At 45.9% G+C, this 27052-nt stretch overlaps 1 protein-coding gene across 6 annotated transcripts in view; it reads right to left on the reverse strand.

Moving 5' to 3' along the window:
• The window catches only part of gdpd4a (glycerophosphodiester phosphodiesterase domain containing 4a), an 88040-nt gene that overhangs the window by 37449 nt on the left and 23539 nt on the right, over positions 1 to 27052 (reverse strand). For 4 of the 6 annotated variants that reach the window (XM_041199434.1, XM_041199436.1, XM_041199435.1 and 1 more), the window contains exons 2-7: positions 22409 to 22618; positions 14085 to 14188; positions 10242 to 10329; positions 7609 to 7668; positions 6148 to 6246; positions 507 to 600 (exon numbers count right to left, since the gene is read on the reverse strand). In XM_041199434.1, coding sequence (XP_041055368.1) covers positions 507 to 600; positions 6148 to 6246; positions 7609 to 7668; positions 10242 to 10329; positions 14085 to 14188; positions 22409 to 22591 — 628 coding nt within the window. In that variant the 5' untranslated portion in view covers positions 22592 to 22618. The remainder of the gene's footprint in view (positions 1 to 506; positions 601 to 6147; positions 6247 to 7608; positions 7669 to 10241; positions 10330 to 14084; positions 14189 to 22408; positions 22619 to 27052) is intronic. The other 2 variants (XM_041199437.1, XM_041199438.1) reach the window with 2 other exon arrangements.

Genomic DNA, 27052 nt, shown 5'->3' on the forward strand with positions numbered 1-27052 from the left:
TGGGTTTGGAAGGTACTGTTTAAGGAGGCTTGATGAGTTCCTGCAGTGTAGATGGTACACAGTGCTGCCACTGTGTCGGTGGTGGAGGGAGTGAATGTTTGCGGATGTGGTGCCAATCAAGCGGGCTGCTTTGTCCTGGACGGTGTCCTGCTTCTTGAGTGCTGTGGGAGCTGCACTCATCCAGGCAAGTGAGGACTATTCCATCACACTCCTGGCTTGTGCCTTGTAGATGGTGGACAGGCTTTGGGGAGTCCGGAAGTGAGTTACTCGCCGCAGGATTCCTAGCCTCTGACCTGTTCTTGCAGACACAGTATTTATATGGCTAGTCCAGCTTCTATTTCTCATGATTTTTTTTTTTTTTACATTTTTTTTAGGAAAAGGGCCCAGCGCTTTCTCAGGTCAATGAAGACAGGGAACAAACAGAGACATCCCATCCCGAGACTGAATAGTCAACAACAAAAAAAACACTCCCACCAAGATAAAATGGCCCAAATTGGCGATCTCACCTTTTCTATTCATCCTGGCAAAATGTTGGCCAACTGGCCAGGCCAGCACTGTCATGGCTGCCACAGCTCCAATATGCAGGTATGGAGCAGTGACCTAGAACAATATTAAAGCAAAACCAAATGTTAAAAGCAATGGTAAATAATATCCACAAACACTTGAAACAGTGTCTCATAAATCAACTATTTCCCCTCGGCTCCCTTTTCTCTCTCTGCCAAAAATCCACTCGTACTGAAGGCACGGACTCTGTGTCTGGGGAAGCACTCAACAAGCTCATTGCTGGCAGCTCTCAAAGCATTGGCAGGCGTCAGTATAAAGGCAACACGCTCCCTGTTCCCATAAGGAGCTCTGCTTCTCCAGCTGTGGCGCAGCGCGCAGTCACTCCCACCTCTTGAGTCAGAGGTTTGTTGGTTCACAGCACCACTCCAGGGATTTGAGTACAAGAATCAGGGCTGGCGCTCCAGTGCAGTGCTGAGGGAGTGCTGCACTGTCAGGAGTGCCATCTTTGGGATGAGATGTTAAACTGACTGCCCTCTAAAAGATGTCAACATTTATCCCTCAGCTAAATCAAGGAGGGCAGAACCTTCTGCCCGCTGGGCGGGCTGGTCAGGAGCAGGCTTGGGTGGGCGCGGAGCCGATCGCTGCCCCCGATTGGCTGCACGCCGCCATTTTAGCTGGGTGGGCCAATTAAGCGTGCCCAGTAGCTCCCAGCGCTACCTGAGTAAGATCAGTTTTTAAAATTTGAAAAAAGGAAAAGATTAAAATTATTCAGACATGTCCCCTCATGTGACAGTGTCACAGGAGCTGGGACATGTTTACGAACTGCGCAAAAATAATTTTAATTATTTAATAAAACCTCATCCCCCGTGGATGAGGTTTCATGAAAAACGTGAAGGCTGCTTGGGCTCTTTGCCTGCTCCCCCCCCCCCGCCAACCTTAAGGTTAGACGGGCAGCGTCGAGAATTAGTTTAATTAGTTAACTAATGGCCTTGACAGGCCTTTGACAGTTTGGCGGGCGCACACCCACCGAACGGAAGATCTGAATGACGCGCGGAGACATCGAGACGCACGCCCAATGTCAACGGGCGTCATTTTTACCTGTCAGCCTGCGGGGCGTGCTCCCACACACCGAGGTCAAAATTCTCCCCATAGATTTAAAGTCATCGGTAGAAAGATTGGAGGGGAGCTGAGAAAAAATGATTTTAACCCAGAGGGTTGTGGGGGTCTGGAACTCGCTGCCTTAAAGGGTAATAAGAGGCAGAAACCCTCAACCCATTTGAAAGGTGTCTGGATATGCACCTCAAGTTACCTGCAGGGCTACGGACCCAATGGTATAAATTGGGATTAGGCTGGGTGGCTCGCTCTGCGACCAGCACAGGCACGATGGGCCGAGTGGCCTCTTTCTGTGCCGTAAAGTTTCTATATTTCTATGGCCACTAAAAACAGGTCATCTGCTCACTAATCTCACGGCTGTTTATGGGAGCTTGCTGTGCGCAAACTCCCTGCCGCGTTTCCCACGTTGCTAAATTTCAAAAATATTTCATGGGCTGTAACGCGCTTTGGGATGTCCTGAGATTGCGAAAGATGCTACGGAAATGCAAGTCTTTTTTTTATTTTGAAGTGCAAGCAGGCTGTAGGAGAAGAATTTAATGAGGTAATTAAGATCTGGGTACATGACATTAAACCGATGAAATTCAGCACTAGTCTCATTCAGAGGGAACGCCGGGTGATTTATGGGAATGCGCAAAAATGGCACACTGTAATCTCTCCGCTCCAGAAATCGGATGCTCGGAACCATCAGTTAGCCAGAAATCTTTTATGATAATGACCCTCGATGTCATCGGTGTCATTTTAATCCGGTAATTTGGGAGTGGAGGTGGGGAGCGTAGAGTATTTGGATAAGTTTAAAAAATTTATTACGGCTTTATAACGTTTTATCACTATTTTATGCTTCAGGTAAATACTTATATGTACGGTGTATTCCAGTTCACACGCTTGTGGTTAGTCATTCCAATGCTTTTTTTTGATCCAGGAAATTCCAAAATCCAGGAATGACCTGGTCCCAAGCATTCCGAACGAGAGTGGTTACAGTGTACCTTAAAGTAGGAAGGGACACAATTGTGGATTGGAGTTTAATCATGCTGGGGTTGACCCTGCATTTGTCCCAATGTGTGAAACAGATGATAGTCCACTAGCCGCTTGTCCTGATGGCTCCTGAGGTCAGTGAAGACCTGTGAAACCAGATACCAACTCGCTATCACCCACGCTACACATTGTCACACAAAGTCAGGGATTACTCAATGCTGCAGTAAAATACATGGAGCTTTATACCCCAACACCCACTCACAGTGGAAAGCAGTCGTCAGAATTAACATCCATCCCCACCTCAAAATCAGACAATTTTTAAAAAAAAAAGTATTGCTGAGCATTGTGTGAACTTTGTCAACAGCAGGGCTCTGAGCCCATAGCGAGCTCTGAATTCCTTGGAAACTCTCATACATTGCCCATGTTACCTCTGGCCTTAGCTATTCCAAAGCTCTCCCTGCCAGCCTCCATCTCACGCTTCACTTAAAATTGAGCTCATATTACCCCGTGTCCTAACTTGCAGCAAGTCCCATTCGCTCACCACCACAGAGTTCACCGACTGACATTGGTTCCTGATCCAGCAATGCATCGGTTTTTAAACCTTCCTCCTCCTTTTCAAAAACCTACCTGGCCTCACCCCCCCCCTCCCTATCTCTATAACCTTCCCCAGCTCTGTGAGATCTCTGCGTTCCTCTAATTCCGACCACTTGGGCCGCCCCAATCTCTATTGACCCCACCACTGGTGGCCGTGCCTGCGGTTTCCTCGGCCTGAAGCTCTGGAACTCCCTCCCCAAATCTCTCCACTTCTCCAACTTTCTTTCCTCCTTTAAGGCCCTCGTTAAAACCTACGGGCGGGATTTTCCCGCACCCGCCCGGCATCGGGATCTTCCGGTCCCGCCGCAAGTCAAGGGGCTTCTGGCTGGGGTGCCGCCTCGCCAACAGTGGGTCCCACCCCGCGACAGGGCCGGAAAATCCCGGCCTACCTCCTTGACCAAGCTTTCGGTCACCTGTCCCAATATCCTCTTCATGGGGCTCAGTGTCGAATTTTGTTTGATGATGCTCCCATGAAGCACCTTTTGATGTTTTATTGCGTTAAAGACGCGCTCATGTTACACATACAAAAGAAAGAACAAAGAAAAGGACAGCACAGGAACAGGCCCTTCGGCCCTCCAAGCCAAATGTTTTGGTTCACGGTTTCTCACAAAGCATGGGGTGGAATTTTATGACCCCCATCGTGGGGTGGGGGGAGCTGCGGGGAGGTGTCCAATGCGGCGAGCTCTTCAAAAGTCCATCGGCTTTGTAAAATTCCGCCAGCATAAAATTCCCCCGATGGACTGAGCTGAATGGGGGATAGTGAAATTCGTTAACTCCAAACCTGGATCTGGATTTTCAGGGAGCAGCCTTCAGCTCAAAGATATTTTTCGCTGTTAAGTTGCTGATCGTGTGAGCTGAGAACGACACAGAGAGGACAACAGAGCATCTGGGAGCTTAGTGAATGATGGGACCGAAGGTCTGCCGCTTCCACCAATCAGATTTAAGAATTGAGAGAGGAACAGAGGAACAACAGAGAAGGTAATCGGGGTGTATTCAAGTCAAATCTGGTACAGGAAGAAAAATAATTGGAGAGAATGAAAGATTGATGAATAGAGAAAGAAAGAATAAACTTAAAATTTTAAATTGAACATGTTCACCAACAGCGATGAGACTCAAAAGGTTAAATTATTCAATTTCTGGGCCAGGGAGGTTGGTTGGCGTTGCATTAACAATTAACTTGTTTCTATTAAATTAGTTGAACTTAACTTTCTGCGGTGAGCTCAATAGTGTGTTGATGTGCAAATTTTAATTACAAATTCCTGAAAATGCCAGGGAGGTAGAGGGGGAGATGCCAGCTGTGCGAGGCAGAGGGTGGAGATGGGTCAATTGACCAGCAGATTCTGGCAATTCACAACTCAACATATCCCTTCACCTCCTCACCCCAATTCTTTTTTATTTGTTCACAGATGTGGGCTTCGCTGGCTAGGCCACCATCCCTAATTGCCCTTTGAGAAGGTGATGGTGAGCTGTTTTTTTGAACTGCTGCAGTCCATGTGGTGTAGGTACACCCAGAGCGCTGTTAGGGAGGGAGTTCCAGGATTTTGACCCAGTGACAGTGAAGGGACGACGATATATTTCCAAGTCAGGATGGTGAGTGACTTGGAGGGGAACTTGCAGGAGATCCCATGAATCTGGTGTCTTTGTTCTTCTGGGTGGAAGAGGTGACAGGTTTGGAAGGTACTGTTCAAGGAGCCTTGGTGAGTTGCTGCAGGGCATCTTGTAGATGGTACACACTGCTGCTACTGTGCATCGGTGGTGAAGGAAGTGAATGTTTGTGGATGTGGTGCCAATCAGGCAGGCTGCTTTGTCCTGGATGGTGTCAAGTTTCTTGAGTGATGTGGGAACCACACTCACCCAGGCAAGTGGGGAGTATTCCATCACACTCCTGACTCGTGCCTTGTAGATGGTGGACAGGCTTTGGGGTGTCAGGAGGTGTGTTATTCACTGCAGGATTCCTAGCCTCTGACCCGCTCTTCTAGCCACAGTATTTATATGGCTAATCCAGTTCAGGTTCTGGCCAATGGTAACCCCCGGGATGTTCATCACGAACTCAGTGTGAATTTACAGGCCCATGGAGTGGAGTTTGCTGGAACATCCACAGGTGTAAGGAAAGGATGGGTCATTGGTGGATAGGGAACTTCAAGGACCCAGCTTGATATCAAAAAAATATGCTAGAAAAACTCAGCAGATCTGGCAGCATCTGTGAAGAGAGAAACAGAGTTAACGTTTCGAGGATTGAAAAAATGAACAAATAAATAAAAATTTAAATTTAAATTGAAAAAAAAAACAAAAACAAACAATTGGATTAAATAAAGGGTTGAAGACAGAGGAGAGAGTTCATGGTCTGAAGCTGTTGAACTCCATGTTAAGTCCGGAAGGCTGTAAAGTGCCTAGTCGGAAGATGAGGTGTTGTTCCTCCAGTTTGCGTTGGGCTTCACTGGAACAATGCAGCAAGCCAAGGACAGACATGTGGGCATGAGAGCAGGGTGGAGTGTTGAAATGGCAAGCGACAGGGAGGTCTGGGTCATGCTTGTGAACTGAGTGAAGGTGTTCCGCAAAGCGGTCACCCAGGCGGCTTTTGATCTCCCCAATGTAGAGGAGACCACATTGGGAGCAGCGAATGCAGTAGAACAAATTGAAGGAGGCGCAAGTGAAGTGTTGCTTCACCTGAAAGGAGTGTTTGGGCCCATGGACAATGAGGAGGGAGGAGGTAAACGGGCAGGTATTGCACATTCTGTGATTGCAATGGGAAGGTGCCGTCGGAAGGGGATGAGGAGTTGCGGGTGATGAAGGAGTGGACCAGGGTGTCACAGAGGGAACAGTCCCTATGGAATGCTGATGGGGGAGGGGGGGTGGGGGGTGAGGGGAAGATGTGTTTGGTGATGGCATCAGGCTGGAGTTGGTGGAAATGGTGGAGGATGATCCTTTGAATGTGGAGGACCCAGATTGAACTTGGTAACGTACCTGAAACGAGAGGGCGAAGGTATTCCATTCCTCGTGCCATTGATTGTACAAGAAACCGATGGCAACTGCAGTGACACCAAGTACCACAACAATTCCAATCTGAGATGGAGAGAGAGCAAGAGAGAGAGAGAGAGAGAGAGAGAGAGCTAGTGCATGAGGACGACAATTCACATCATTGCATCCGAGCCAATTTTTAAAAATTCATTAATAGGATGTGAGCATCGCTGGCTGGACCAGCATTTATTGCCCATCCCTAAATGCCCTTTGAAAAGGTGGTGGTGAGCCGCCTATTGGGACCAGTGCAGTCCACGTGGTGTAGGTACACCGACCGTGCTGTTAGGGAGTTTCAGGATTTTGACCCAGCGATCCAGAATTTAACGTTTCACAGCATCATCGAATCTTACACCACAGAAGGACGCCATTCAGCCCATCATGCCTCTGCTGGTTCTTCAAAAGAGGTATCCATTTTAGCCCCACACCCCAGCTTTTTCCACCCAACCCTGACAATTAATCCTCTTCAAATACAAGTCCAATTGTCTTTTGAAAGCTTCTGTGGCATCTGAAGGCATCACCAGGTACAGTACTGGGTTCCAGAACTCATCAACCCTCTGCGTAAAATCACATCTCCTCATTTCCCCTTAGTTCTTTTGCCAACTATTTTTAAATGTGGCCTCTCCTTAATGACTCACTTGTCAGAAGAATATCTTCTTCCTATTCTCTCTGCCCAAAACCCTCGGCGTTTTCAATGTCTATACTACGTCTCTCCTGAAGTTTCTCTGCTCTTAAGTAGAACACTCCCACCTTCTCCAATCTCTCCACACAACTGAAGCCCCTCATGTCTGGTAAATCTCCCCTATAGCCTCTCTCCAGGGCCTTGACATCCTCCCTAAAGTGTGTGGCAAGATTTCAAGGACACAAATCATAAAGGACATGGAGATCCTCAACAAAAGTTAGTGGCTGGCACTGATTGGGAAAGGAGAATGACCGCCTTAGATTGGAGAGAATCTGCAGCACAGAAACTGCCCACTTGGCCTGATTAGTCAATGCAAATCTTACGCTTGAGTGATTTAGAGAATTTAAAAAACATTAATTAATTTTTTAAAATTAAAAGTTAAAAAAAACCTTGATTTTAAAATTCTCATCCTTGTTTTCAAATGTTTGCAAAAAGTCTCACCTCCCCATTATCTCTAATCACCCTCAACCCTACAACATTGTCCAGGCCTCCACCAGTTTTAAGAATCGAGCATTCCCCATTTTAGTTTTAGGGCGTTTTATTACATTAAAGGTGCTATATTAATGCAAATTGTGGTCAGTGTCACTGTGGAGAATGGCAATTATGTTTTCCACCCCTCTCCCTCCGCTCACCACCACCCCTCTACACCCCACCCCAACACCCCTCCATCCTCTTCCCCCTCACATATCCTATTAAGAATGGCTGAAAGTCATGGAAAGGTTGCATACCTTGTGACCCCAGAATAAGTGCAGACGCTGACCTTCGCTTAGCAAACATATCGCCAGAACCTGCAAAGCACAAAGTGGAAATTTCATGGTTTCCATCCAGAATAAATGCCACTGAACTAGTTCACATAGAAACCGCACAGTCCATCAGAAATAAGAAAGACCTTCACTTACCACCCCAATTACTGCCCCATCGTCTACTCTCCATCATCAGTAAAGTAATGGAAGGGATCATCAACAGTGCTATCAAATGGCACTTCCTTAGCAATAAACTGCTCACTGATGCCCAGTTTGGGTTCTGCCAGGGCCACTCAGCTCCTGATCTCATTACAGCCTTGGTTCAAACATGGACACAGAGCTGAACTCCCGAGGTGAGATGAGAGTGACTGTCCTCGACATCAAGGCAGCATTTGACTGAATGTAGCATCAAGGAGCCCTAGCAAAACTGAATGGGAATCAGGGGGGAAACTGTCCCCTGGTTGGAGTCATTCCTAGCACAAAGGAAGATGGTTGTGGTTGTTGGAGGTCAGTCATCTCAGTTCCAGGACATCACTGCAGGAGTTCCTCAGGGTAGTGTCCTTGGCCCTACCATCTTCAGCTGCTTCATCAATGAACTTCCTTCCATCATAAGGTCAGAAGTGGGGATGTTCGCTAATGATTGCACAATATTCAGCACCATTCGCGACTCCTCAGACACTGAAGCAGTTCATGTCCAAATACAGCAAGACCTGGATAATATCCAGGCATGGGCTGACAAGTGGCAAGTAACATTCGCACCACACAAGTGCCAGGCAATGACCATCTCCAACAAGAGAGAATCCAACAATGACCCCTTGATGTTCAATGGCATTACCATCACTGCATCCCCCACTATCAACATCCTGGGGGTTACTATTGACCATAAACTGAACTGGACCAGCCATATAAATACTGTGGCAACAAGAGCAGGTCAGAGGCTAGGAATTGTGCAACGAGTAACTCACCTCCTGACTCCCCAAAGTCTGTCCACCATCCATAAGACACAAGTCAGCAGTGTGATGGAATACTCCCCAATTGCCTGGATGAGTGCAGCTCCTACAACACCCAAGTAGCTTAACACCGTCCAGGACAAAGCAGCTTGCTTGATTGGCACCCCATCCACAAACATTCACTCCCTCCCTCACCAACGCACAGTGGCAGCAGTATGTACCATCTACAAGATGCACTGCAGGAATTCACCAAGGCTCCTTCGACAATGCCTTCCAAACCCACGACCATTACCATCTCAAAGGACAGGGGCAGCAGACACATGGGAATATCACCACCTGGAAGTTCCCCTCCAAGTCACTCACCATCCTGACTTGGAAATATATCGCCGTTCCTTCACTGTCACTGGGCCAAAATCCTGGAACTCACCCCTTCACTCCACTGTGGATGTACCTACACCACATGGACTGCAACAGTTCAAGGAGGCAGCTCACCACCACCTTCTCAAGGAATGGCCAATAAATGCTGGCCTAGCCAGCGAAGCCCAACATCCCATGAATGAATAAAAAAATTACTTATAAACCACCTTTCACAAACTCGGGACATTTACCAAAGCATTTAACAGCCTATCAAGTACTTTTTTTGAGTTATAGTCACTGCTGTACAGCAGGAACCTCAGCAGCCACATCACAGGAACGGATTTTTTAAAAAGCCAACCTGTGCACAGCACGATCCCACAAGTAGCAAGATGTTAATAATCAGATAACCTGTATTTTAGTGATGCTGTTGAGGGATCTTGTTGGCTGGAATGCCGGGGACACTTTCCCCGCTCATCTTTTAAATATTTCCGGGTGAGCACCTTCACCACCACAGGTCTCAAAGCGGGTAGGCCAGTCGCGTGGACTGTCTGTTTCTCTCTTTGTCCCTCGCTAAGATTCACACACAAGTAGGCCATTTGGACCATCATCCCTCTGCCAGCCCTTTGAAGTATTCATCCATTTAATCCCATTCCCCCCCCCACCCCCTGCTCTTTCCCCACAGCCTTGCAAATCTTTCCCTTTTCAAGGGTTTATCCAATTCCCTGTTGCGTTGAATCTGCTTCCACCGTCCTTTTGGGCAGCGCATTCCAGATCATAGCACTTCACTGCACAAAAATAACTCTCATCTCCAACTGGTTCGTTCATCAATTATCTTAAATTGGTGTCCTCGGTTCCTGACCCTACGGTCAGTGGGGACAGTTTGTCTCTATCTACTCTACCGGAACCCTTCATGATCTCGAACACCTCTATTAAATCTCCCTCTTACATTCTCTGCTCTAAAGAGAACAGTCCCAGCTTCTCCAGACTTTCCACATCACTTATCCCTGGTACCATTCCCGCAAAATTCTCTCTGCAGCCACTCCAAGGCCTTGACTTTCTTCCGAGAAGGTGCATTGCCCAGAACTGGACATACTTCAGCTAGGGCCCACCAGCTGGTGATCTCTAAAGGTTTACCTGAACTTTCTTGTATTCTCTGTCTCAATTTCTCTGTATTTCTCTTTCTCACTTCAGGAATTAGCTCATTCGACCCTCTTGGGCTATATTGCTCAATTCACTCGCTGCGCATTGTCTTTCCTGGTTCTGTTGTTAGAGGAGGCCTACAAGTTAGGCTGTGATGCACAGTCTGCTTACCAGCAAGATTGCGATGTAAGTGAAAAGCGTTGCTGCCACACCAAGGACCACTACGGACCAAGGGATCCATTTGCCACTATAAAAATTCCTAGGGAAGGGAAGAAAAATAAGTAAGTCCCTTATACAGTTTTATACTTGTAATATTTGTGTTCTTATTTTTGTTCGACAAGGGAGTCAAGGATTAGAGGGGGCCAGATAGGAAAGTGGAGTTGAGACCACAAATCAGATCAGCCATAAGCTTATTGAATAGCAGAGCAGGCTCGAGGGGCCAAATGGCCTACTCCTGCTCCTAATTCTTGCATTCTTGTACCGCTGCAAAACATTTCAAGCATTGAATCATACAGCACAAAAGGAGGCCGTTTGACCCATCTAGCCTCTGCTGGCTTGTTGAAAGAGCTATCCAATTAGTGCCATTCCCCTACTTCCCCACTGCCTGCAATTTTTAACCTTTTTTAAATATATATCAAATTTCCAATTCAAAACTCCTATTGATTCTGCTTCCACCATCCTCTCTCACAGTGTGCCCAGATCATAACAGCTCGCTACATCAAACAAATTCCCTGGATCTACCCCCTCTGCTTCTTTTTCCAATTAACAGAAGTCTGCATCCTCCGGTTTACTGGCTCTCAAGACAGCGGAACATTTCTCCCAATCTACTCTTTCAAAGCACTCCATAATTTTGAACGTCTCTATCAAATCTCCCCTTACGTTTCTCTGCGCTAAGGTGAAAAATCTCAATGTTTCCAGTCTTGCCACATAACTGAAGTCCCTCATAGAAACTAGGGGCAGGAGTAGGCCATTCAGCCCTTCGAGCCTGCTGCACCATTCAATATGATCATGGCTGATCATCCAACTCAATAGCCTGCTCCCGCTTTCTCCCCATATCCTTTGATCCCTTTTGCCCCAAGAGCTATATCTAACTCCTTCTTGAAAACATACAATGTTTTGGCCTCAACTACTTTCTGTGGTAGTGAATTCCACAGGCTCACCACTCTCTGGGTGAAGAAATTTCTCCTCATCTCAGTTATCTGATGTCAATCTGGCAAACCTCCTCTGCACCTGATCTTCAAGACCTTGACATCCTTCCTAAAGTGCGGTGCCCGGAACTGGATACAATGCTCTAGCTAATGCCTAACTAGTGATTTATAAAGTTTTCCGATAAGTTCCTTGTCTTTGCACTCTATGCCTCCATTTGTCAAGCCAAGGATCTTGCATTCTGAACAGGCTTATTGACTCGCTCTGCCGCCTTCATTGCTTCCCTTCCATGAAATTGTTCAAAAATGCCGTTATCAGAAAAATACTTGTCAGTGACTAGTGTTTCTGCACTCACCAGCCCATCTCTTTCATACATACATACATGCATACATACGAACATACGACTTAGGAGGAGTAGGCCACTTGTTCCCTCGAGACTGCTCCACTATTCAATGAGATCATGGATGAGCTGATTGTAATCTTAACCCCACATTCCTGCCTACCCCCAATAACCTTTCACCTCCGTGTTAATCAAGGCTCTATCTAGCTCTGCCTTAAAAACATCCAAAGACTCTGCTTCCACCTCTTTTTTGAGGAAGAGAGTCCCAAAGACTCATGACCCTCTGAGAGAAAAAATTTCTCCTCATCTTTGTCATAAATGATTGACCTCTTATTTTTAAACAGTGACCCCTAGTTATAGACTCTCCCACAAGAGGAAACATCCTCTCCACATCCACCCTGTCAAGACCCCTCAGGATCTTAATGGTTTCAATCATCCTTCTCAAGGGCAATTAAGGGTGGGCAATAAATGCTGGCCTCGCCAGTGACACCTACATCCCATGAGTGAATAAAAAAAGGACTCATAAAGTTGAATGACACAGAAGTGGAAAACCCCAGTAGATGTATTATAACGCTGGAAATGCAAAAAGGGATGCTTTCTTTTAAGTGAGACCTGAAAGCTTCTAGGTGTTTCAGGAAGAACACTAGAATAATAAACTCGGCAATTCTGAAACTAGAAACTTTCATTTTGTACCTTAGATTACCTCTAGTCCAATCTCATTCAGTTTTGTTTATTAGGATTTCCTCCATCGTAATGTCAAACATTCTCTATTGCTAAAGAGTAGGTGGGGCCTCAGTTTAAAATCTCATCTGAAAGACAGCACCTCCGGCAGTGCGGCCCTCCCTCAGTATTGCACTGGAGTGACAGCTGAGATCAGACCTGGGCAAGCTACGGCCATGTCCGGCTTGCAGGAGTTACCAGGCCCACCCATGGCTGCAGCATCAGAGAATGTGCTGTGTGCCAAGAGCGCGCACGTGTCTACCTGGCCAATCGGCGTCCGGAGATGTGAAAATAAATACACATTCAAGATCGCTTATTAGATTACTGCAGTTTTGATTTGGCAAGTGGCTGCTTCTTCGTGAGTTCTCTGCTCAAAGACAAGTCCTTGGCAATTATTTGCCAAACCCTGGCAAATAGGGTGGGTTTTTTTTAACTACAGGTGGGGCACAGAGGCAGGTCTATCTCAGCTGGAACATAGCTCAAGCCCCATGCAGTCATCGTTATTCTGATCCACACACTCACCATCTAAGCTAACCAGCCGTCTCTTTGGCAAGTATGTAGGCTGTCATTTCAAAACCTTCACTTGGACTTTAATACTCTTTATGAAAAGTCATCAATTCTTATATAGTTTTGCTTCCCAAGGTTTCTCATTCCCTCACTGATGGGGCTGCTTCTAGCTGAGATCTGGTGCCATGGCTGTTGGCAGTCCGGGTTTATGAACCTGGGACCTTCAGGTCTGCATTAGTGTAGCAATGCTCTGAAGAGTGTCTTTACCCGCTAGAATGGTTACATATTTATACTGTAATCTATTTAAAAATTTTGTATCTGTGTCTACACCCTGTCAATTTTTCACATTATAAATTTCTATAATGTGTAATAATGGTACAAGGCATGAGGAACTTCAGTTAAGTGTGGAGGTGAGAAAAGGTAGGGTTGTTTTCCTTACAGCAGAGAAAGTGGAGGCTAAATTTGATCGAGGTGTTCAAAATCATGGATGGGTATTGAATAGGGATAGAAATATTGAACAGTAAATAAGGGGAAACTGGTTCTGGTGGCAGAAGGATCGATAACCAGAGGACACAGATTTAAGGCAATTGGCAGAAGAACAAGACAGTAGCAGATTTGTAAATCCAGCATAATGTAAATCTAGAATAATGCTGGTGAACATGGGATTGAAACACTGAAGCATAAATGCTGGACAGACACGGGCACCTGTCATCAGCTGAGCCTGAAGGAAGCCACATGTGCTTAAAGTACCCAGTCCTATTTGAAGCGTTAATAATTTAAGAAATCCTGAGATCTCCACAAGCAATCTGGATTTAACACATTGAGGTGAGCATCTCAGTAACTAGTTTGTTTATGACTTCTGAAAATTAAGAGTTAAAAAGGCATCGCCTGCCAAATTCCACACCCAGACGTGGCTCTCCGGCTGTAATGCTTGCCCACCCTTGGCCTAGATTGTGCGCTCAGGTCTCTGGACCGGATTCAAACCCCTGCCCTCTGACTCAGGGGCAAAAGTGTGACCTGCTGAGCCGCAACTGACGCCGCTAACCTGGATCGGCCTGTTGAGAACTCAGCCCACCGTCAAGGGCCAAATCCAAGGTGGTGGATCCACCTCAAGTGCTGCCAGGAGTAACCACTGACATTTGCCACCGCCAGCGGCCAATTTACAGTTGGCATCGCCAGGGAACAACCGCCCCAGCCGATCCCCGGGCATTGTTGTTTCCATACGGTTTCCGTGGCACCATTCCTGAAAAGTAAAACAGCTGGCCCACGCCACAAAGCGTTCAACAAGGCCGCAGACTCACCAATCAAAATCATTGTAGTCATTCTTTGCTTCACCCCAAAAGTAGAGGAGCACGAATACCAGGCCAAAGGTTGCCACCAGGATTCCGAAGCAGAACAATTCAAACTGGAGGGAGAGGGAACAGCAATAGAAGGAAATTAGGAAACTATAGATTCGTAAAGCACAGAATAAGGCCATTTGGCCCATTGCACCTATGCCGACGCTTTGGAAGAGCTAGCCAACTATTCTTTCCCCATAGCTCTGCATATCAACAGGGTTCAGTATGGGGAGATGGTGGTGTAGTGGTTATATCACTGGGCTAGCAATCCAGAGGCTCAGCCTAATGCTTTATGGAGCATGGGTTCAAATCCCACCAAGGCAGATGGTGGAATTGAAATTCAATTAGTGAATCTGCAACTATAAAGTTAGCCCCAGTATCAGTAAACATGAAGCTATGGTGGGCATTTTACCTCAAAAAAAAGGAAAACCCACTTCAAAGACAAACATGCGCTTCAAATGCTCTCATATTCTATGTGACTGCACTTCACGCCATCTGATTATTCTAACCTTATTACCCTTCCTGGCAGGTAATTCCTATCATTTGGCACCATTGGGTAGAGGAATTCTATCTAAAACCTGTTTCAATTATGTTTTTCACTAATTTAAATTTATGTCCGTCCCCCCTGCTGGCCTGACGCACTCTTAAATTATAGCCTGGAAACTTGCTCGTGCCAAGCTCTTTTACTAAGCTTAGAACAACCACTTGCATTTATAGAGCGCCTTTAACATAGTAAAAGACATTTCACAGGAGCGTTTACTGTAAATCACAGCATATAAGACAACCCAGTATATCAGTTGACCCCCCCTTTTCAGCCACAAGCTGCTACACTCGCATTAGTATTCAAATTCAATTTTTCACCCCACAAATAGATGCTCTACTTATTAGTATCTGATAACTGGGCACAAGCAGGCGATACGGGCTGTGTTGTAAAGATGCATGAGAGTTGAAGACACGCTAATTCTTTGCGTCCGATGTCAATGACATTTCAAAATGGTGACCACCCACACCTACACTAGTGATTCACGTTTATACCCGGTGTATAAGTGGAAACCCCCGCCCACCCCCCCCTGTTTTTGGAAGGACTTTTCGAGGCTTCAAAGGTCGACCTGCACACCGGCATCTACGGCACCAAACAAAATTTATCACTCAGCCACATGGGGAGATATTAGGACAGGTAATGAAAAGCTTCATCGAAGAGGCAGGTTTAAAAGAGTGTGCTAAAGGGAGGAAGACAGGTAGAGACAGAGCGGTTTATGGAGGCAATTCCAGAGCTTAGACAAAAACAAAAAGAAAAATAGAAATGAGGTGAAATATAAGCTGTTAGAGGGGGGTGAGACAGGTGGAGCTGGATAGAGGGCCAGTGATAGGTGAAGATAGCCAGAAGGGAAGATGTGTTTGGTGGTGGAGTTGGCTGAAACGGTGAAGGATGATCCTTTGAATGCGGAGGCTGGTGGGGTGATAAGTGAGGACAAGGGAGACCCTATCATGGTTCTGGGAAGGAGAGGAAGGTGTGAGGGCGGATGCGCGGGAGATGGGCCGGACACAGTTGAGGGCCCTGTCAACCACCGTGGGTGGAAAACCTCGGTTAAGGAAGATGGAATACATTTCAGAAGAATCCCCCTTGTCCTCAATTATCACCCCACCAGCCTCCGCATTCAAAGGATCATCCTCCGCCATTTCCACCAACACCAGCATGATGCCACCACCAAACATATCTTCCCTTCACCCCCCCCCAGTCTGCATTCTGTAGGGACCCTTCCCTCCGAGACACCCTGGTCCACTCCTCTATCACCCCCTACACCTCAACCCCCTCCCACAGCACCTTCCCATGCAACCGCAGAAGGTGCAACACCTGCCCCTTTACTTCCCTCCTCCTCACCGTCCAAGGGCCCAAACAATCCTTTCAAGTGAAGCAGCACTTCACTTGCATATCCCTCAATTTAGTCTACTGCATTAATAAAAACAAAAAACTGCGGATGCTGGAAATCCAAAACAAAAGCAGAAATACCTGGAAAAACTCAGCAGAGGGTCATGAGGACTTGAAACGTCAACATTATTCTTCTCCGCCGATGCTGCCAGATCTGCTGAGTTTTTCCAGCTATTTCTGTTTTTGTTTTAGTCTACTGCATTCGTTGCTCCCAATGGGGTCTCCTCTACATTGGAGAGACCAAACGCAGACTGGGTGACCACTTTGCAGAGCACCTTCGGTCTGTCCACAAGCATGACCCAGACCTCCCTGTCGCTTGCCATTTCAACACTCTACCCTGCTCTCATGCCCACATGTCCATCCTTGGCCTGCGGCAATGTTCCAGTGAAGCTCAACGCAAACTGGAGGAACAGCACCTCATCTTCCGACTAGGCACTTTCCAGCCTTCCGGACTTAAAGTTGAGTTCAACAACTTCAGATCATGAACTCTCTCCTCCATCCCCACCCCCTTTCCGATCCCCCTTTTTTCTAATAATTTATATATTTTTAAAATATATTTTTCTTTTCCCACCTAGTTCTATTATTATTTTTAAATTTATTTCCATCCATTGTTTTATTTCCACCTTTTAGCCTATTTTAATCCCTTCCCCTACCCCACCCCCACTAGGGCCATCTGTCACTTGCTCGTCCTGATTTCCACTCTTAATGTCACCATTAGCACACCCTTTAGCTAATATCACCACCGTCAACACCCCTCTGTCCTTCTGTCTCTGACATTTTTGACAATCTCTTCTTTGCCTCCACCTATCACTGGCCCTCTATACAGCTCCACCTGCCCCACCCCCCCTCTAACAGCTTATATTTCACCTTGTTTCTATTTTTCTTTAGTTCTGATGAAGCGTCATACGGACTCGAAACGTTAGCTCTATCTTCCCCTCCACAGATGCTGTCAGGCCTGCCAAGTTTTCCCAGCTATTTTTGTTTTTGTTTTTGTTTCAGAATTCCAGCATCTGCAGTATTTTGCTTTAATCCAGAACTTAGAGCCTGAAGAGGCAGGCCACCAAATGAGGAACGATTAAAATCGGGAATGCGCAAGAGCCGGAATGGGGAGAGCAGAGAGATCTCAAATGGTTGTAGGACAGGAGGAAGCTACTGTGATAAAGAAGTGGTGAGGCCACTGAGAAAATTGATAAGAAGGGCGGGACATTTAAGGATCCAATAACGCGAGCGTTCGTTCTGCAGTAGGTTAATAGGAGGGGAATAGCTTTTTTGTCTATTTAGGGAATCCAGAAACAAAAAGGAAAATAATTTTAAAGTGTTAAACTGGTTAAAAGTGAATCCTGGAAAAACTTCTTCAAAAACAAGGTCATGGTAAAATAGAAAGCCTTGCATTAGAATGTGTGGAATTGATTAAGATATTTAAAGACAAACTAGGTATTTCCTTACAAAAGTAGGGTTGTGATGAAACAGGTTAAATGGGGTAGGGGTACAGAATAGCCATCGATGGAGAGACAGACTTAAGGGGCTGAAAAGCCCTTTGATTTATTTGTTCCTGGGATGTAGGCATCGCTGGCAAGGCCAATCCCTAACTACCATTGAGGAGGTGATGGTGGGCTGCCTTCTTGAACCACTGCAGTCCATGTGGTGTAGGTACACCCAAGGTGCTGTTAGGAAGAGAATCACAGGCTTCTGACCCAGTGACAGTGAAGGAACGGCGATGTAGTTCCAAGTCAGGATGATGTGTGGTTTGAAGGGGAGCTTGTTCCCATGTATCTACTGCCCTTGTCCTTATAGCTGGTAGAGGTCACAGGTTTGGAAAGTGCTGTCGAAGGAGCTTTGTCATGGGCACCGTATTCACCAATATAATGCTCCCTCAGTAGCCTTCTCTTTTCTCCTCATCCCACCATCTGTGACCATGCCTTCAGATGCCGAGCCCACATTCTCTGGGCTTTCCTTCCTCAACCCCTCCACCTCTCCTACTTTAACTCTTGGACCAGGGTCACCCTTCTATTCCTTCCCTCTTTGATTGGGCAGCCATTTTTCCCCCATCTCTGCGAGTTGCCATGGGAAATTATTGTTGATTTTGTTGTTTCAAGTCAGCTAGTCTTGGCACATGGATCTGTTGAGAGCAGTGTGACTGTTTGACTTGTTGGGAGGGATGAAGACACCAGCAGCTGTTCAGCTTCCAACTGCTTCCAGTGGGTGAGTACTCTGGCTAATTATAACCCGAGTTAAGTCAGGTAAAAAATTCCAGCTGGAATAAGGACAAAGGCAGCAGATGCATGGGAACACCACCACCTGCAAGTTCCCCTCCAAACCACACACCATTCTGACTTGGAAATATCCCACTGATGCTTAATCAAAATCCTGGAACTCCCTCCCTAACAGCACTGTGGCTTTACATACACCACATGGACTGCAGTGGTTCGAGAAGGTATCTCACCACCACCCTCTCAAGGGTAATTAGGGATGAGGGTTAATAATGGCCTTGCCAGTGATGCTCACATCTGTGAATATTTTAAAAATTTACACTGCGAGAATAGGAAAATACATCACTGCATATAATCTAGCTTCAATTGAGTAGATACCAAAAAGGATTGCACTGAACAATAGAGACATTGGAGGACATGGAGTGGTTGACCAGGTCAAAGGTCAGAGAGAGGTTGAAAAATGATAGTGTGCCATGATAATCTAACCAGACAGCAGTCGATAAAATGTGCCTAATTACAAGAGAAGTACTGTAGAATATTGATCAGTGTGACATTAGATGGAGAGTAACACCAGATTATTTACTCAGTGGCACGTAACTTGTTTAACCAGCCAACAATCACCTCGACTGTGTTCTGACTTCAAAGGCATGGAATTCAAGGTGGTGGTCAATTTTACAGTGGACAAAAGGTACCAACTTTGCCGCCGCAGGAAATCTAATCCAGATTCACTCACATTCGAGCAGTGCAGCAAACAGCTTTGCCCTCAGTCACTCACAGGATGAACAGCCAGAGCTAAAAGGAACCAGACAATGGCACAAAGGCCTATGGATCCACCATCTAACCATCTAAACACGGCCTCTTAGGGTGCACAGCCGATGGTGTTTGCACAGCACATCCTATATTGGGGGTTGATCTCTTACTATGAGGACGGTAGCATAGATGTGTAATCCGGAAGCCTAAACTAATGTTCTGCAGCCATGGATTCAAATCCCACCACGGCAGCTGGGGGAATTTAAAATTCGATTAATTATTAAATCTGGGTTAAAGAATTGGTCTCAGTAATGGCGATCCCAAAACATCTAGATTGTTGAAAACTATCTAGCTCACTAGTGCCCTTTAGGGAAGGAAATCTGCCATTCCTACCTGGTCTGGCCTACATGTGTCTCCAGACCAGCAAAATGTCTCTCAACAGCCCTCGCAAGCCAATCAGTTCAAGAGCAACTAGGAATGGACAACAAATGCTGACCTTGCCATTAACACCCACATTCCATGAACGAATACATTTAGCAGTTTGATATAACTGAGTGGCTTGCTAGGCTATTTCAGAGTCAACGACATTGCTGTGGGCCTGGAGTCACATGGTCAGACCTAGGGGACATTAGTGAACTAGATGGTGAACAAAATTTGCAACAGTGGTTTCATGGTTAGCATTAGGCTTTTAATTCCCGATTTCAGATTTCACCATCTGTCATGGTGGGATTCAAACACAGGCCCTATTACCCTGGGTCTCTGGATTACTAGTCCAATGACACTATCACTATGCCACCACCTCCTCCTGCAGTGCATTAAGAAGGCAGCTCATCGCCACCGTCACAAGGGCATTAAAGATGGGCAATAAATGCTGGCCTGGCCAGCGACACTGATATCCCATGAACCAATTAAAAAGGAATAAATGTTTTTTTTTTAATTCTAACAGGTGCTAAAAGTTTGAGTGGCTTTTACCAAATTGGAGATTACCACTTTCCAAACTAAGCAAAAAAAGTGACTGGAATTAAATGGTTTGTTACAAGAGTTCGCCCAGTCGCACCTTCATCAGACAACATCCCCCGGCACTTTATAACGGGAACTATAAGGGACTGGATCGGCAGTTCAGTGTGAAAGATTTAAGAGAGGTGACTGATAATTTGGTTGTAATTACCCTGAGATGCAAGATGCATTCCTTCAAGTCAGCACTGGTCCTATAACTGGTTGGGGCAATACGTGAGGTACCGAAATTGTGTAGTACAAGCTGGATCGACCAGAGAGCGTCTCCCTGTCGTTCAGTCTCTGTGGGCAGGACTTTTAGTTTAGCGGGTGCCGGGAATCGGACCAATCGGCCCCATGACCACGATTTCACGCTGGGTGGCCAATTTACCGGCAGCCAGTGTGGAACACGCGCTGAGATGCTCGGAACCGCTGGGGTGGGGGGCGGGAGGAGGACAGGCGCTGACATAAGCGAGGGAGCGGGGGAACACGGAATGAAAGCTCCCTGAAGGCAGAGAGCTGCCTAAGAGAGCTGAAGAATTTAAAAGCAACAAACAAAGGTTTTAAAATCCAGAAAACAAAACGTCCACGGGTCAGAATCAGTCACCTGAACTGATTCAAGTGACGAAAATTCTGCCCAAACATTTTTTTAAAATTTAATAACGGAAACCTCATCCCACCCTTGGATGGGGTTTCATCAAAAATGCAAAGGCCGCCTGGTAGATTCGCCCATCCAGACTGGACGGACCACAAAAACTCAGAGTCAATTAGGGCTCTAACGGGCTTAATTGCCCTCTTAATGGTCAGTGGGCAGGCGCACTTGACTTTCGCTAATGCCCACCAACCGAGATATCGAGCGAGCATGGGATGAGGTCGTGACACTTGCCTGACGTCATCACGCAGTATTTTCCGCTCGAGCAGGTTTGGCGCGCCGAGCTAAAAATTCTGCCTTGTGCGTTTGTGTTCTTAACTCTGCTGCCCGTGTCCTAACTCACTCCGAGTCCCGTTCACCCATCACACCTGTGCCCACTGACCCACACCGGCTCCCGGTCAAGCAATGCCTCGACTTTAAAGCCCTCATCCTTGTTTTCAAATCTCTCCATGGCCTCACTCCTCCCTAACTCTGTGATCTCTTCCAGCCCTACAACCCTCCAAGATATCCGCACTGTTCTGCATTCTTAAGCACCCCTGATTTTAATCGCCCCACCTTTGATGGCCATGCCTTGAAGTGTCCAGGCCCTAAGTTGGGCAATGCCCTCCTTAAATCTAGAACTAGGGGGCATAGCTTAAAAATAAGGGGTCTCTCATTTAAGATGGAGATGAGGAGGGATTAATTCTCTCAGTGGGTTGTTAGTGTATGGAACTCTCTTCCTCAGAAAGCAGTGGAGGCTGGGTCATTGAATATATTCAAGGCTGATTTTTGATCGACAAGGGAGTCGAGGGTTATGGGGTGCAGATAGGAAAGTGGAGTTGAGGCCACAATCAGAGCAGCACTGATCTTGTTGAATGGCAGTGCAGGCTCAAGGGGAAGAATGGCCTACTCCTGCTTCTATTTCTTATGTTCTGAAACCTCTCCAATTCTCTAAGACCTACCCCTTTAACCAAGCTATTCATCATGTGACCTGACATCTGCGTTTGTGGTTTAGTGCCATGTTTTGCTTTGTAATTTTTAAAATTCATTTCATGGGATGTGTGAGTCATTGGCAAGGCAGGCATTAGTTTCCCATCCTTAATTCCCTTTAACTGAGGGGCTTGCAAGGCCATTTCAGAGGGCAGTTAAGGGTCAACCACATTACTGTGGGTCTGGAGTCACATGTAGGCCAGACCAGCTAAGGATGGCAGGTTTTCCTCCCTAACTGGCATTAAGTGAGCCAGATGTGTTTTTACAATTGATGATAGCTGTCATGGTCACCATTACTGAGGCTAGTTTTATAATTCCCGATTTATTAATTGAATTTAAATTCTATCAGGCACTATGGTGGGATTTGAACCTTGCTCCCCAAAGCAATAGTCTGGGCTTCGAGATTTCCCAGTCTAGTGACATTGCCACTATGCCACCATCTGCCCCACAAATACTCCCTGTGAAGTGCCTTGGGTTGTTTTATTATGTTAAAGGTGCTATATCAATGTAAGCTGTTGTGAAATCTGCAGTGAAACCTGCTTTCAAACATCATACATTTTCCTCCAAGTGGAAACGCCACATGAGCCAAAGTGGTCAGAAAATGTGATTTGGCCCAAATTGATGCACTGGGGAGGGCGAAGAGAGCAGGGTGCAGTCTCAGGCAGCCTTACATAGGAAGGGAGGAAGGCCATTCAGCCCCTCGAGCCCGTTTCGCAATCCAAGGCTTCTGACCATCACACCTATTGGAGCAGGCCAGCCCCAGCGTAGAATGGAGAATCCTTACCTTGCTGCAACAGAATTCCCCAGGCAGGATCCGTGTGCGTTGGTAGCGCCTCCACTGGCAGCCATACAGCCCCGCCAGGCAAGAGAGGAAAGGCTGGTACTCATAGCGTTGGAGCAAGCGCCTCCGGATGATCTGGAGCTTCCCCAGTTTGATCTTGGTGAGCTGGATTGGGGCGCTGCCCATCTGGCACAGGTCACGCCCTCCCTAACTCTGTAAAGAAAGAAAGGCATGCATTTATATAGCACCTTTCATGACCTCAGGATGTCCCAAAGTGCTTTACAGCCAGCGAATAATCAGAAATAAGATCGTAAGAAACAGGAGCAGGAGTAGGCCATTCAACCCAATAAGCCTGCTCTGCCAGTCAATTAGATCACGGCTGCTCTGATTGTGGCCTTAACTCCGCTTTCCTGCCTACCTCCCTTAATTCTTGACTCCCTCATTGATCAAAAATCTGCCTTGAATATATTCAATGACCCAGTCCCAAATGCTCTATGGGGAATAGAATTCCAAAGACAAATGATCCTCTGAGAGAAGAAATTCCTCCTCATCTTCATCTTAAATGGGAGACCCCTTATCTTTAAACTGTGCCCCCTAGTTCTAGATTCCTCCACGAGGGGAAACATCCTCTGTATCTACCTTGTCAAGTCCCCTCAGAATCTTCTATGTTTCATTAAGATCACCTCTCATTCTCCTAAACTCCAATGAGTATAGGCCCAACCTGCTCAACCTTTCCTCTTAAGTCAAGCTTTTCATCCCAGGAATCAGCCTAGTGAACCTTCTCTGAACTGAAGTACTTGTTTGAACTGAAGTCATCGTCGTAATGTCTTCAATTCCATCCTAACATGACCTGATCACTCCTATGCAGTGTGGAAGACCAGATTTTTTTTTAAATGTGGTTTCACTCTGGCCTCTGAGTCAGAAGGTCATGGGCTCAAGTCCCACTCCAAATACTGGAAGACAAATATCTAAGCTGACACTCCCAGTGCCAGAACTGAGGGAGCACTGCACTAAAGGAAGACAAGAACAGGCTTGCATATCTGTAAAACCTTTGACAACCTTAGGGCTTCCTAAAGTGTCTACTTGAGAGGGCAGACAAGAGCTCAAATTCCTTTTAAATGACAGCATCGCAAACAATGTAGCGCTCCCTCAATTTTGGGAATGTCAGCGTAGATTTTTGTGCTCACGTCTACGAACCTACGATCTTTTGACTCAAGAGGCCAGTGTGCTACCAGCTAAGCCACAGCTGACTTGGAACTAGAACCTCTTGAGCACCCTTATTCCATGGCTCCCCTGGGGCTAAGCTGCCAGCACAGACCTTGTCCAAGTAACTACTTTCCCTCTGTCAATCTAGCTTCAGGAAATCATCGGCAACTGGGTGAATTTAAAAAAAAAATTTTTCATGGGATGTGAGCATCACTGACAAGGGCAGCATTTGCTGCCCATCCCTAATATCCCTTTAACTGAGTGGTTTGCGAGGCAGATAAGAGTCAACCATATTGCTGGAGACACCAGGCCAGGTAAGGACATTAGTGAACCGGATGGGTTTTTACAACAATCGATGATAGTTGTCATGGTCACCATCACTGAGACTAGCTTTCCTTCCAGATTTTATTAATTGAATTTAAATTCCACCAGCAGCCGTGGTGGGATTTGAACCCGTGCCGCCAGTGACATTACCACCGCCACCATCCCCACTTGCTTATGAGGGGACGTCAGAATCGAGCCCTTTGCTGTCCTCAGCCAACAGCTCACTTCCCATGGTACGATCGGTTGCTGATTTTCTCTCCTTTCCAGCCCTAAGGCTAATTATCATACTCCGTTCCTCGCAGCCCTACCTGAGATCGGTACAGTACCGAGTGCCTAACCCAGGGACTGGAGAGCTCTGTGTTACAGCTTCTCAAATCCATGGGGAACATTTTAAGTCTGGGAGATGTTGCACTGGTGCTCTTGAATTGGTCTTTTTTCATTATTTGTTCATGGTATGTGAGTGTCACTGGCTGGGCCAGCATTTATTGCCCTTGTTTAGGGGGCATTTTGAAGAGTCAAAATGTGCCTGGAATCATATGTAGACCAGACCAGGTAAGGATAACAGATTTCCTTCTCTAAAGGGCATTAGTGAACCAGTTGGGTTTTTATAACAATCGCTTCATGGTGCTCATTAGACTTTTAAATCCAGATATTTACTAAATTCAAATTCCCAGGTCCCCAGAGCATTACCCTGGGTCTCAGGATTGCCGGGTCCAGTGACAATACCACTGTGCCACTGCCTCTCCTTACTGAATTGTCACCCAGTAAATGCCTCCCACATAGCCCCTAACCTTCTCTTTCTATTGATGTCAGTGAAAGAGGGATTCAGGAAAGGAATTCAATATTGCCTGTCTCACACCCCTACCCAAATTTAAAATTATCCACTATGTTTCTCCAACAGCAGAGAACTATGACAGTAAAGGCAACAACAACTTGCATTTATATGGTGCCTTTAACATTGTAAGTCATCCCTCAGCAATTCAAAGGAGTATTATCAATCAAAATGAACACTGAACCACACATAATAGGACAGGTGATCAAAAGCTTGGTCAAAGAGCGAGAGAGAGGTTTTAAGGAGTATCGTGAAGGAGAAGAGAGAGACAAAGAGTCTTACTTTGCTTTTCCATGTGGAAATAATTGACACTGTGAAAGCCCTTGGCTATCATCTCTCCTCATCTTTCCACATGATACGAGGAGCACCCTCTGTTAATCTTACTCAAGCTCATTACCCGTTCATTCTTCTAGGGCGGTGTTATACACAGGCATGCAAATATGATGGGAATGAGAAGACCAATTAATCTATTAAATCTGAACCACACTCATGATGCCTGAATAGTTAAACATCCTGTCCCCTTCTGTCCCCACACCAACAATTACATAATCTCTAGGGGGAGGCAAAAAAAGCAGAAAAAGGAATAACATAACAAGTTAGGAATAGGAGCAGGAGTATACCATATCACCCCTTGTGCCTGCTCTGCCATTTAATAAGATCATGCTTAATCTTTGACTTCTACTCCACTTTCCTGCCTGATCACCATATCCCTAGATTCCTTTAGAGTTTAAAAATCTATCCAATTCAGTCTTGAATATACTCAACGATGGAGCATCCACAACTCTCTGGGTTAGAGAATGTCAAAGATTCATAACATTTTGAGTGAAGAGATTTCTCCTCATCTCAGCCCTAAATGGCCAGCCCCTATCTTGTGGCTATGACTTCTGGTTCTAGTCTCTCCAGCCAGGGGAAACATCCTCTCGGCATTTATCCTGTCATCCGGTTCACTAATGTCCTTTAAGGAAGGAAATCTGCCATCCTTACCCTGTCTGGGCCTACACGTGACGCCAGACCCACAGCATTGTGGTTGACCCTTAACTGCTCTCAAGGGCAATTAAGGATGGGAAACAAATACTGACCTCGTCAGTGACAGGCGCATCCCATGAACAAACTTAAAAAAAAACCTTCTCAGAAGCTTATTTCTTTCAATGAGATCACCCATCATTCTTCTAAACTTCAAAAGAATATAAGCCTATTCTATCAGTTTCTTCTCATGGGACAAACCTCTCATCCCAGGAATCAATCTAATGAAAAAAGCAAAATACTGCGGATGTTGCAAATCTGAAATAAAAAATAGAAAATGCTGGTAAAACTCAGCAGTCTGATAGCATCTGTGGAGAGAGAAACAGATAAAAGATTCAATCTCAGATAGGTTCACTCTAATGAATCTTTATTGCACCTCCCATATAATATTCCTTCAGTACAGAGACCAAATCTGTACACACTACTCCAATGTGGTCTTACCAAAGTCCTATATAATTGCAGCAAGCCTTCTTTATTCCTATACTCTACTGCCTTGCAACTAAGGCTAAATGCCATTTACCTTCCTAGTCGCTAGCTGTGCCTGCATGTTAACTTTCTGAGTTTCTCCCATAAGGGCACCCCCGAACACCAACATTGAACAGTTTCTAACCATTTAAAAAATATTGTTTTTCTATTCTTCTCATCCACATTAAACTGCATTTACCCACTACTTGCCCACTCACATCACAGTCTATTAACACTTACAGACTCTTTCCGTCCTCCTGACAATTTGTTTGCATTTATATAGCACCTTTCACAATCTCAGGATGTCCCAAAGTGCTTTCCAGCCAAGGAAGTACTTTTGAAGTGTAGTCACTGCTGTAATGCTGGATATGGGGCAGGTAACTTGCACACAGCGAGCTGTTTCTGAATGTAACTTCTATGTAATTCTACGTAATCATTGTTCAGATATTGTGTACAATTTATCTAGCCTAACATGTACTATTTAAGGACACAGGACATACAGCCAATTGATTGCTACAAAAGCAGTTGAATAAATGAGTAGAAAACCAGGGAGCATTTGCTAGCCTTCTTGCTAACGGAAACATCAATTTGTCAACTGAATTACCCTGGCAGAGACTGATTTGTTTAAATATTAAACTAATCCCTCCAAACCAGCTATTTGACATAAATATAAAATTGCAAGATACTAAATGAATCAGGGAAATCACGTTGGGGATGATGCATCCTGGTGAGGGCCACACTCAGGTCAGATTATCTGGTTTGGTGAAACTTTCTATTTACACAATGCCTTCAGGCCA

This window comes from Carcharodon carcharias, chromosome 11, assembly GCF_017639515.1.
Source record: "Carcharodon carcharias isolate sCarCar2 chromosome 11, sCarCar2.pri, whole genome shotgun sequence".
NCBI lineage: Eukaryota > Metazoa > Chordata > Chondrichthyes > Lamniformes > Lamnidae > Carcharodon > Carcharodon carcharias.